We start from the raw sequence: 13,127 nt of genomic DNA, 5'->3' as shown, positions 1-13,127 counted from the left end.
TAGAGAATGCCTAATTTAATATAAATTATATCCATATGTTAAAGTTATTTCTGTACTGCTGTTTGCTTCTGGCTTCCAATGCCTACATCTAACTAATAAAAATAGAAAATACAGAGCATTTACAGAATAATATTTTTCCTATAGAGACACAATCTATCATTTGAGTGCCATCACACAGCACGTACAGGATAACCAGGCCATCAGGCCAGTCAGTGTGGGTTTAGGAAAGGCAGGTCCTGCTTACCTAACCTCATCTACTTCTATGACAAGGTGACACACTTAGTAGATGAGGGAAAGCCTGTGGATGTTGTCTACCTAGACTTCAGTAAAGCCTTTGACACCATTTCCCACAGCATTCTCCTGCAGAAACTGGCTGCTCATGGCTTAGACAGGTGTACTCTTTAGTGGATGAAAACCTGGCTGGATGGCCAGGCCCAAAGAGTGGTGGTGAATGGTGTTAAATCCAGTTGGTGGCCAGTCACGGGCTGTGTTCCCCAGGGCTCAGTGTCAAGGCCAGCTGTGTTTAATATCTTTATCAATGATCTGGATGAGGGAATTGAGTGCACTCTCAGTAAGTTTGCAGATGACACCAGGTTGCGCGGGAGTGTTGATCTTCTTGAGGGAAAGAAGGTTCTACAGAGGGATCTGGACAGGCTGGGTTGATGGGCTGAGGCCAACTGTACGGGGTTCAACAAGGCCAAGGGCTGGGTCCTGCACCTGGGTCACAACAACCCCATGGAACGCAGTGTGCCCAGGTGGCCAAGGCGGCCAACAGCATCCTGGCTTGTATCGGGAATAGTGTGGCCAGCAGGGGCAGGGGCAGGGCAGGGATGGTGCCCCTGTACTCGGCACTGGTGAGGCTGCACCTCGAATGCTGTGTTCATTTTTGGGGCCCTCAGTACAAGGACACTGTGGTGCTGGAGTGTGTCTAGAGAAGGGCAACAAAGCTGGGGAAAGGTCTGGAAAACAACTCTGATGGGGAGCAGCTAAAGGAACTGGGGTTATTTAGCCTGGAGAAGAGGAGGCTGAGGGGAGACCTTATTGCTCTCTATAACTACCTGAAAGCAGGGTGTAATGAGGTGGGGTTCAGTCTCTTCTCCCACGTAACAAGTGATAGGATGAGATAAAATGGCCTCAAGTTGCACCAGGGTAGGCTGAGACTGGATATTAGGAAATAATACGTCACTGAAAGGGTTGTCAAGCACTGGACCAGTCTGCCTAGAGAGGTGATTGAGTCACCCTCCCTGGAGGTATTTAAAAGATGTGTAGGTGTGGCTTAGGGACACAGTTTAGTGGTGAACTGGCAGAGTTCGGCTTACAGCTGGACCCGATGATCTTAAAGGTCTTTCCCAACCTATACAATTCTGTGTATATTCAAGAAGCATTTGGACAACGCCCTCAGACACATGGTGTGGATTTTGGGGCTGTCCTATGCAGGGACAGGAGTTGGACGCAATTATCCCTGCAGGTCCCTTCCAACTCAGGAGATTCTATGATTTGTACAGACATATGTGTTTTTCATACAATTGTCACATACTGCAACTGGACAAACTGTCCAGAGGCAAGAGAGGAGGCAGTATAAAAGTAATTTGTTTCAAGTTGCACAAAGAAGTGGTAGGATTTGACCAAATGAACCCAGCTAATTTTCTAGGCTTTTTGTTTACTGTTGTGCATTGTGTGGACATTCTGTGTTCTAAACTGGCTCTAAGCAGACAGCTTAACCAACACAGCTGTTAAAGTGGGAGATGTATTTAGTCTCCACTAAGCAGGAAATATCTTTTATTACTGCAGAACTGAGGGCATGATATTCCTACCTGAAGAAATGGAGACAAAGTCCAGTAGAACAAGAACTATTTTGTTTTACTTTTCCTTCTGAGTAGGAATCTTCTTTTGAGGCATTTAGTTAAAGAACTAGGTGCCAGTCCTAGACTAGAAGCTATTGGAGTTTGTGTTTAAATGAAGAAGAGGAACTTATTATTTCCACCTCCACTGTCTTAAACTGCCTTTGGTACAGAAAGTTCACGAATATTTCTCGCTGTAGCTTCTGACAAAAGGAAAGGAATCAGCAACGTATGAAACCTTTTGCTATTATTAAAAAAAATGGTAGTAGTAAACTGCAGGAAGGGAACTAGAAAAACTGATAGAAATAACCATAAAAATTCTTCCATTCTGAGCTGGTCAGAGGTCACTGCTTTACGTGTAAATGGGATAGCACTAAGGAGCAAAGGAACCAAGCAGACACAGTGTATTTGGTTTGCAGCTGTGGAGAATACTATCTTCAGAAAACATATAAGACTTTAAAAAAAATCAAAATAATGTATTCCTGTTCTCTCAAATTTCCAAAAGAAAGATTCTGAGGTTGGGAGTTGGGCGGAACATTGGGTGAGGGGAGGAGGAATAGGGAAGGAAGAGGGTAGATCTTATGAGTATTAAGAAGGACATGACACAATGGAGTCAGAAACAACAGCAAAAGAAAGGTAAGGCCTTACATTACCCTGGGTTTTCAGCTGAAAATTGGTATTAACCCAGCAATCAGTTAAAGATTCCATCCAAAACAGGAAGAGGCACACATCTACCTGTGTGTTCATGTACATACCCACGCACTCTTTGGAGAAGAGGTAGTTGAGGCTTGGCAGGTTATGAGCAAGGCTAGAACCGCAGGCTCTCTAGTTCTGCAGGAAAAGGAAACAGAACAAATCCACCTCTCCTTCCAGCTTTTAGTATTACATGCTTATCTTTCTCCCAGCATGCTAAAAGCTTCCAAGTAAATGTGAAAATCCAGAGCTGAGCACATCGCTTCCCATAGCTACAACCCTCTCTAAACACAACTAACTATGTTTGGAACATTAGTGGTTTTAGGCACAAGTCTTCCATGAAGATACAGTCCAGCAAACTGATAAGGCCGGTTCTGGCCAACAAGGCAGCGAACAGATTGTATCTTCATATTCAAAGCAAGCAGGTATCAAACCAAGCACTGCATGTGTTACCAGAGAAATGCTAGTCAGCAGCCACCTTTCAGCAGGCCAGATGACCTTCCCAGTGACATCTTCTCCATGGTGGCTCTCCTTTCTCAGAAGCCATTGGTAAAGAAAGACGGAGGTGGAGGCAAGCCTGGCTTCTCTGAACACTTGCCTGCCTGGTTGTACTACACACTAGAAAGAGCATGAGAAGTTTCCATAGCTATGGAAAAAGACCAGGCTCTGTCCAGCTCACAAAGCTGCTCTGGGTAATGTGGGGCCCCTCCTGCCACGGCTACAGCATTTGCTCCCACTGTCAACACGCATTCCACCAACAGGCTTCACGATCAACTCCCTCCTCTGATGAACCTTGGAAGACATAGGGAGTCCAGTAAAAAAAAAAAATTGGGTAAAGGAATGCAAAGCAGCAACATTTCTCTAAAGCAGTTATGTTTTGATTTTTAGATTAGAAGCTTCTTTTCCTGTTCATTTGCCCTTAAGTGACAGATTGGTCCTTATATAGAAGTAATTCCTGGCCAACTCATAGTATATGGTATTCTCTGTCCTACCTCCTCGCGCTCCCAGCAAAGCCAGGGCAGTCAGCAGAGATCCCGTGAGCCCAGAGGCCACTGTGCTGTGTGCAGGGGAGGGTCAGGGTCAGCCCAAAATGTAAAATGGGTGCTGCATCTTACCCATGAATCAGAGACCAGAGCTTTTAAAGGTGTTCATTAACACAAAAATGCAATCAAGTGATTGCTTTCTTGCCATGTCAGTTTTTATTATTCATTAGCTACTGTGAGTCTTAAAGCTTTATCTTTATATTAGTTTGCTGACAAAACCTATAAAGGAGAAAGCTTCCCCCGCCATCTTCATGGGCAAGTTCTGCAAGCAAAAGCAGCTGTTTTGAATTATTATTATTATTAAAATTCTGTTAATATTTTATCAAGTTTAGAAAGAACTTTTAGGGAACAAAGACAGAAATTTCTTAGCACCTCCAATCCTAAAGGGTGGTTTCTGACTTCCTTAAGACAGAAAGTCATCCTTGGAGGAAACTGCATGAGTCCACAGCAAATGTATGGCAGCCACAGCTTTGACAGGTAATTTACCTTTGGAGTTATTTGGAAGTGTGCTGTCCTCTCACTTGCTCAGTGCCTTTGGAAGGGATGTGAGATTTATGCTGATGTCATGAATCAGTTCAGGGTTTAACATGTTTTTATTTTTAAAAGATAACAGATATCAAAAGATTTTAAAGCAGATATAAAGAGCTAGGGATAATACAGGCTGTTGTTTATATGTAGATACAATGATTTGTAAGAGTAAGATGACAGTCAGAGGCAATCACTTGAAATCAAGTTTCAGGGTTAGGATTGATTTTTGGACCCTTCCTCTGAGGTCATAGAAATAATACCTTAACAACATACTATTTATGCTAGGTTTTAATAAATATAATCTCACAGTGCAAGTACAAGCACTTTTGATAAAGTGCCTGCTATAAAATGGAATTCAATAGTTTAAAAGAAATAGCTTGTAACAGCTTGATTAAATATTAGTCAGTGCTTTGCTTTCATTCTTTTATGGTTTCAGAACATTCTTGTTTCACTTGTTTTCCAGGAACAGTGGAACTGACTTTCTAAAGCAAAATGAGTGAAATCAGCTTTAAAGCCCCAGATCTCTTTAGACTTCTTTTTGCTGCCAACTACAGTGAAAAAAAACCAAGTCCCATTCTTTTCCCTTTGATCACTTTCAAAAGTGAAGTAAAATTTTTCGTTTCCAAGTCTGAGCAGGTACCACAAGCAGATAGTTTCCTGCAGCTTTATTTACCCACTCAGATAACAGGAGTGCAAGAAATATGATGAGTATTAAAGTATTTTGAAGAAACCAAGCTCACAGTGGGTTGTGAGCTGGCTGGTGGCTTTTATTGTCTACAAAAAGGCTTGCACTCCTGTCGTTCCACTTGGCGCTCAGGCTGCAAATTAACAAAAAAACAGCCTCCTTGAGCATGCTGAGAATGAGCTTTAATCTCACAGTTTGCCCACTCATTTATTCAGAAATGAGATTGTAATGGAACTTTATTCTTCCACTACGACGCATCCAATGAATTCTAAGCACGTCATTAACAGCCTTTGATAGAGACTGGAGTTAACCACCACCAATGCACCTTGATCCAAGTTGTTCATTTACAAGCTGCATCTGTGATCACTGGCAGGTTTAGTGAAACAAACATTAGCTGAACTAGGGTTAGTTAAAAAGTAAATTTATAAATCAATTTTTACCTACTGTGAAGAGCATATTTATAAATTCCTGGTGTGCTTATTTCTCCACTCTTTTTTTCCAGGTAGATTATGGATTGCTGGAAGGGAGCCGTAGGCCGCAGCTGGATTTATCCCACACTAATCATCTGTGCATATGGATTTTTCTCCACAATGAGGCCATCAGAAGCTTTTCTCACTCCTTACTTAACTGGACCAGACAAAAACCTAACAATTGAAGAGGTATGTAACTATTCTCTTAAGTAATAACTAAAATGCATAAAGCATTATGTCTTACAGCAATAACTGAAAGAGAGGTAAAGTGTTCAACAATACAGGTATATTTTATCTAGAGACTCATATTTAAAATACTTCTGGAAAAGAGCGTAAGGACTCGCCTCTTTTGCAGAATGTTCAAAACTCTAAAGTCCCTACATTCTTAGGACTTTGAAACCACTTTGGTGGATGTTTAAGAAATGGGTACTTTAAGCAAAATCTGGTCAGCTAGTTCCTCTCCCCACCTAGAACCCCAAAGGAGAAGCAACACTAAGACTTATTTATACTTATTGTGGAATTCATTACACTGACAGTGATGTAGTGATTGCAAATCATAAGAAACCAGGCAGACTTCCCTTTATGAGCTGTTAGATTATTACCTACATTCCAAGATTGTTTTATGTGTTCATTACCCTCTGGAGGTCTGATTCATATATAAATTTTTTAAATTTATTTTTAAAAAAGCATGCATTGCAGATTTCCTTGCTCTGCTCTTCTGTTCAGCACTGGCTGCTTCAGGAGTACACTTGCCAACAAAAGGGGACATAGTTAACAAGTGGCTGAGTCATGGAGCTAATGGTATAATTAGAAAACAGAAGCTTGGTACACCCACGTACAGCTAATACGAAGTACAGTCATTCCTGATGTGCAGTAGCAAATGTAAAGGTAGAACCTGCTAGCACAGTGGGAACCCAAGGTTTCTTCTGAAAAAAGGTATTCATGGTTTGGGTTGTTGGCCTTTTTTTTTTTTTTTAACTACAAAGGGAAATTTTCTCTCTTACGTAAAACACACAAATAGCATGATAGGATGCCTTAATTCTGCTTTCAACAAGAATCCTTAACTCAAACATAAGTGTAGTACAGATACTGGCTCTTTCAGTCAAACTCATCTCTTGTGAGGTTCTTGCATACGTTTCAGTCAAACACTTAAAAATTCTAATTAAAGTTCAGAGAAACAAGTCACCCAGAAAGATATAGTGAACCTGCTCCTCACCATGCAACTCACTCCAGTACCAGTTCAGAAGTAAAAAGATAACCAGCTACTATTGTCCCTCCAGCATTTGAAACAATTCCTTTCTAGTCTAACTGCTTAAGCAGATTTAATGATTTAGGCCCAGTCAGCAACTAAGCCCCACCCAGCCACTCACTCACTCCCCCCTGCTGGGGTGGGGGAGAGAATCAGAAGAGTAAAAGTGAGGAAACTCCTGGGTTGAGACAGACAGTTTAATAGATAAAGCAAAAGCCATACGTGTACAAGCAAAGCAAAACACAGAATTAATTCAACTGTTTCCCATGGGCAGGCAGGTGCTCAGCCATCTCCAGGAAAGCAGGGCTCCATCACGCGTAACGGTTACTTGGGAAGACAAATGCCATCACTCCAAATGTCCCCCTGCTTCATTCTTCTCTCCCCAGCTCTATATGCTGGGCATGACGCCATATGGTGTGGGACGTACCTTGAGTCGGTGGGGTCAGCTGTCCTGGCTGTGTCCCCTCCCAGCTGCTTGTGCACCTGGCAAAGCACAGGGAGCTGAAAAAGTCCTTGGTTAGTGTAAGCACTACTTAGCAACAACTAAAACATCTCCACATTATCAACACTGTTTTCAGCAAAAATCCAAAACATTGCCCCATTCTAGCTACTGCGGAGAAAATTAACTCTCTCCCAGCCAAACCCAGGACAGCAGAGAATGAGTGATCATGAACGGATACCGTAGCAGGTCCAGCAGTTACTGGATAAGACCTCCCCCAAACTTGCACAAAGGGACCGTTCTCTATGACTGTATCTAAGAAGGGGATACCCCTGCCACAGTTGTAGTCAAACTGCCTGGCAAGCACTGAGCTTTAGTGGCAACAGTAGACAGCACCTTCCAACCTGAATGCAGATCAGGTTTAGTGGGGAAAAAAAAAATTCTTTTCAGAGCATCTATGCATTGAAGGCCAACTGAAACTTATCAAAATGCTGTTCCATTAAAGACTGATTTACTTCTAACAAATGAAATTTGAAGATAATGTAGAAGGTGAACATAGCATAGTAACAGTTACACACTTACCAGTTCCCCATCGTAAGACACAAATGCATTTTTGTTCTAATTCTAACAAAAAGAGAGGTGATGAAAGGTATACAATGACTCATGTAAAAGTTAAAATTAAATAGGCATTCATTTTCAGCTACTGTGGAGAATAGCATTTGATGCTAGACAGACTTTCTTCTGACACAAACACTGTTATCACTGCTTAGAACAGCTGCACATCAAAATCTGCCTTCTTCATAGGCCTTTACTAGAATTTCTTTTTAAGCCAGTCTACCTGTCTATGTAGTAGAGCCTAGCGTCACTATCTTTGCCTTTTAAGGAGTACATTTACAGTTTTGTAGTGTAAGGCAGTTTAAGTCTGCACAATTCACATCATTCAATGTTTCCTGTCATCACAACTACATTCCTTTAATGCTATAATCAGAAAGTATCAAACCCAAAATTTTAGACATATTTTTTAAAAAATATTTCTTCTTTTATTTTCTTCTAGGTTACAAACCAGATTTTCCCAGTTTGGACATACTCCTACCTTGCACTCCTTTTCCCAGTCTTCCTGATTACAGACTATGTGCGTTACAAGCCCATCCTCCTCCTCCAGGGCATCAGCTTTATCATCACGTGGCTCTTGCTCCTCTTTGCACATGGCGTGGTGGCCATGCAGGTGGTGGAATTCTTCTATGGAATGGTGACAGCCACCGAGGTCGCCTACTACGCCTACATCTACAGCGTCGTCAGCACCGATCACTATCAGAGAGTGACGAGCTATTGCAGAAGTATCACTCTTGTGGCAGCCACTGTTGCTGCCGTGCTGGGACAGCTGCTGGTTTCCTTAGCAGGTGTATCCTACTTTCACCTTAATGCCATTACTTTGGCTTCCGTGTCCCTGGCATTTGTGTGTTCATTTTTCCTCCCAATGCCTCAGAAGAGTATGTTCTTCCACAGGAAAGATGCCTCAGAAACTCTCCCGGGACCAGATAAAGTTGTGGCTACAGTCAGCTCCGACAGGCCACCGGGCCGCCAAGAGGACGAGGGCTGCGTATCTGCTGACAGGGGACCGACAGCTGAACATCAGGCTGATAATGCCAAGCCCCAGAATCATGTACTCAGGGTACTGGTGCAGCTGAGCAAGGACCTGAGGGATTGCTACAGCTCCAGGAAACTTCTCTACTGGTCCCTGTGGTGGGCTCTGGCTACAGCAGGCTTTAACCAGGTTCTGAATTATATCCAAGTGCTGTGGGACTTCAGAGCCCCCTCTCACAGCTCTGCAGTGTACAATGGAGCTGTTGAAGCAATAGCAACTTTTCTAGGTAAGTAAAAGATCATTAACAACTACTTCTGACCCATCCTGTGCTGATGGCATTCCTCAGCAACGTCTTTGGTGCCTTTCTGTTTGTTTCCTGTGAGGAGCAAGGTCAACAGCAACAGCCTCCAATATGTAACACCCACATAGTGTGCAAAGCATGTTTTTACTGCACAACTTTATCAGTGGGGTCTTCAAAAATAATCTTAAAAAGACTTGTACGTATGTTTTCCTTCTTAGGGCACCTCATTCCACCAAAGTATTAAGAGTTTGAGTTCACAGCTCTGTTTTACACCATTATTTTAACCCCAAGCAAGCTGTTCAAAAGCCCTGTGCAATGACACCTCACCTGTTCCTCCCTCAAATACAACTTCAGCTAGGTGGTTTAAAAATTAGAAAAGAGCATATTAACAGATAGACTGCTTTAGATGGTCTGTTTAGACAGCGGATTCAAGATCATTTCAGTATGAGCGCTCCTGAACAAATACTCTCTGACTGCATCTCTATCCTGATCAATAGTTTGCCTCTGGATGTGACATACAAGGAGAGGCTGAAAGCACTGATTGTTTAGCCTTGTGAGAACAAGGTTTCTTATTAAAGTACATAAGTACTTGAAGGAAAGGAGTAAAGAGGACAGAGCCAGGCTCTTCCCAGTGGTGCCGAGTGACAGGACAACAGGCAAGGAGCACAAATTTAAACAAAGTTCCACTTAAATATACAAGAACATTTTTATAAGGGTGATTCAACACTGGAACAGGCTGGCCAGAGATGTGGACTCTCCATCCCTGGAGATGTTCAAAACCTGGGCACCATCCTGAGCAACTTGCTCTCATCTACCCTGCTTTTAGCAGTGCTAGAAAAAAGTCCAGAGGTCTTTTCCAACCTCACCGATACTGATTCTCATTACAGTTACTTGGTCCATCCAAATGGCATTCCTCTTTGGCTACAGAACAGAAAGCATATGGGTTAAGTGCAACTTCTTCATTTAAATAGCTGTGCAATACCAATGGAGTCTCATTTTTAAGCTCACATTAATACAGTTATATCTCCTCCTTCATAGTAGGAACTTTATCTCACATTTCTACAGGGAACTCTCAGATTCCTCTTCCTCCCTGCAATCAGCATTAAAATGCATTTTACTGAAGCTACCCCAAAACTTCTCAGACTGCTGGCTTGAACAGTATTCCCAAAGGCTTTCTTGCTTTTGCACCCTCTGGCACTTGATACTATTTCAGAGTACAGAAAGCACTCACAGTACTAGGAACCTCTGGATATAGCAGTGATAGGCCAAAGGAGTAGGCCTGCTATGACCTTCTGAATTCTGATGAAGAGCACATGCAACCAGTAAATGAAGTTCAATTTTGTACTAGTGCGCTAGCCTGCCTGAAAACATCTGGGCAACTGGCGCTCTCTGGACTCCCATAACCCGCTGCTGTGTAACCTGGCTGGACCAAAACTTCTCTTTGCATTTGAGCTACTACAGCATATTGTGTTTCAACGAGCTTTCATACACCTACAGGAGGCCCTGTGCTAAAGAAGCATAAAACCCCCAAACCATAGCTGGATAACCTTCTTGCAGCAGTAAACAGTTTTTCTCTAGAATTTATATGGAGAGAAAAGTAAACCTCATCATTATTCCAGATATTAAAAAAAAAAAAATCAAGGCACTGGAGTTTGTTATACCATATGACGCTCAAGTAAGGGCTTTTGTTATACATGATGGTCAATAAGCTATTGACAAATACAGTTCATAAGATTTTTCACCAGAAACTGAAAAAGATGCTTTCGTAAAAAAAGCAAAGCATGAAGGACTGCAATAGATTTTAATTTCATAACGATCTTTACATGAAGGAATTAAGCTCCATTATGCATGTTTTGGCAGAAAATGCTTGGTGGGATTGTTCTTCTCTTTGCTTACAGCTTTCAAAAAAATGGAGTAACAATAAACCGTACACTGCTGCCTCCAGCCTTAGGCACGAGGCACTTTCTCTGTAAAGGCTCTGCAAGCAAGGTTAAAAAAAAACAAACAAAACAAACACACACCACACCCCAAACCCCCGCACCCAAAAAAACCCACACCAAACCACCAAACAGAAGACTTCCACACCACTAATACAAAACATAAGCCACACTGTTAACAAAGCCCATTGTGGCTGCAACAGTCTCAAGAGCTCCTGGCATGATCCAGGATGATAATGTTTCAGAGTTTTGATTATTACTTTCAAATTTTTAGGTTCAGCAACATCCATGGCAGTTGGATATGTCAAAGTAAACTGGGATCTTTCTGGAGAGCTGGCTTTGGGAATTTTCTCTGCAATGGATGCTGGTTCTCTGTTTCTCATGCGCTTTACTGACAACATCTGGGCATGTTATGCTGGTTACCTTGTGTTTAAAGCATGCTATATGCTCCTTATAACAATAGCAACGTAAGTATAATACACAACTGTTCTAATTGAATTGATTTAAATCAGTGTCACATTTTAAATTTATCAATTTTACTGAAATTTTTCCTAGAAATAAGATTTTAAATAGGTCATGACAACAGCACGTACTATTTCTAGCTTATATAAAATTATAATCTAGTTTATTAAAAAAAAGTATATGACCTAACCATTACAGTAGGTTACTCCAAGTCAGAAACTACCTTATTCTGCATTTGGCTGTTCAATGATCTAGGTACAAATATTCCTTAGATGATCAAATAAACATACATAGGTCTTTATTTCACAAAAATATCCACTCAAATAAGTAAAGTAAGTAGGATGCATGGAAGTGCTGAAGCCAGAAAAAAAAAAGGGATTTCTGCCAAAATGAAGCTGGTAAAGCTTATTAGCCAAGACTGAAGAGGCTTTATCCTATGAAAAATCCACTGTGCACATTAACGTGTGCCCAAACTTCCTCACATAAGTCAATTGCAAGCCTCCATGTTCTCCATAGCTTAACCAACCTGTACATCCATTTTCAGGTTTCAGATCGCTGTCAATCTAAGCATGGAGCGTTACGCCTTGATGTTTGGCTTCAACAACTTTGTTGCACTGGTGATTCAGACAATTTTAACTATTGTTGTAGTAGATTCAAGAGGTCTGGGACTGGATATCAGCACTCAGGTAAGTTACGTTACTCACACTGCACTCAGTTCCCCTATTCTCCTCCAAAAGAGGATTCTACTCCAATATTAGCCTTTGAGAAGCTATTAGGGAATGGGCTATCTTAGGACAGTTACTGACTTGGAAAACAGGTTTAAAGTGAACTGGCAGTAGCTACAACCTACTTGTCCTCTAGTCCTGCTAATTTTGCATTTCTCCAATAATTTTAAGAATATTTTCATAGAGCAGAAGGGAAAGACCACCACCTATTACTCACGTGGTGGTTGATTTTGTTTTTGTATTTAAAGGCTTACTATTCACAAGTTTATTGTCAATATACCCTAAACAGAAGCAGGAAGCAAGCTGAAGCGCAATCTGTGGGTCTATTACTAGAGTAATTCTAAATGACAGTTTCCTTGGATGAATCTTTAAGTTACTGTAATTCAGCAAATTAACAAATCTCATGATTCCCCATTAAATCTCTGGATTTAAAATTTAAACGTACATACTGAACAAGGTCCAAGCCTCCAGCTTTCACCTTTTCAGAGAAGGGACAGAAAGCGCAGGGCAGCTGTCCTCCTCCCTTATTCTCTCCCCCTCCTTTTACAACCACAGACTTCCTACAGTATGAAGGCAAGCAGCCAGACTTCTTGAATCCTTTCAAGATGGGATCATTTTGGGCATGGGTGACAGGGAAGGGAAGGTGACCATGGAGGAACACCCCTTTAGTTATTACCTAACAGCAAAACCAGTTTTTGACTCTCCTTCCTCCCCACCTCCATTTCCCAGTTTCTCATTTATGGCAGCTACTTCACAGTCATAGCTGGAATTTTCCTGATCAGAAGCATATACACCATTATCTCTATCAAATGCAGAAATAACAGCGTGGCTGGTGAAAGCATTGATCATTAACAAAGGAGACAAGAAGAATGGCCGCAAGCAACAGGACAGAAGGCTGCATCATCTGAACAATGAATTAGGAGAAACAATGCTCAACCAATTTCACTGATCAATGGTTAAACAGGCTGTTTATACAAGCCTACATCACAAAGAGCTTCATCAATAGGATGATGCATTTTGCCTATTTTCTTCACCAGTAGCTCTAATACCAAACAACCCTCAATCTTTTATTTAAACTAAAATTTAATGATCTATTAATGCTCGATAAGCACAAGCAAGTGAATACAGATGCCTGAACCTCACAACAGAACAACTTACAGGACACAGCC

At 41.6% G+C, this 13,127-nt stretch overlaps 1 protein-coding gene across 3 annotated transcripts; it reads left to right on the top strand.

The window, feature by feature from the left end:
- Positions 1-3,822: 3,822 nt before the first annotated feature.
- On the top strand, positions 3,823-13,127 carry LOC142059756 (thiamine transporter 2-like). 3 transcript variants are annotated; one of them, XM_075098783.1, is made up of 7 exons: positions 3,823-3,887; positions 3,986-4,054; positions 5,293-5,449; positions 8,003-8,819; positions 11,046-11,238; positions 11,778-11,919; positions 12,688-13,127. In XM_075098783.1, exons 3-7 carry the CDS (start codon positions 5,300-5,302, stop codon positions 12,808-12,810), a joined length of 1,425 nt encoding a protein of 474 aa, XP_074954884.1. In that variant the 5' UTR covers positions 3,823-3,887; positions 3,986-4,054; positions 5,293-5,299; the 3' UTR covers positions 12,811-13,127. The 3 variants fall into 3 exon arrangements, with proteins under 3 accessions (XP_074954884.1, XP_074954882.1, XP_074954883.1); XM_075098781.1 differs by having other exon boundaries at positions 3,830-4,054; XM_075098782.1 differs by lacking the exons at positions 3,823-3,887; positions 3,986-4,054 and adding an exon at positions 5,134-5,194.

Source organism: Phalacrocorax aristotelis, chromosome 7, assembly GCF_949628215.1.
Source record: "Phalacrocorax aristotelis chromosome 7, bGulAri2.1, whole genome shotgun sequence".
NCBI lineage: Eukaryota > Metazoa > Chordata > Aves > Suliformes > Phalacrocoracidae > Phalacrocorax > Phalacrocorax aristotelis.
Note: the sequence above shows the minus strand (reverse complement) of the source record. Positions and strands in the feature narration are given on the sequence as shown.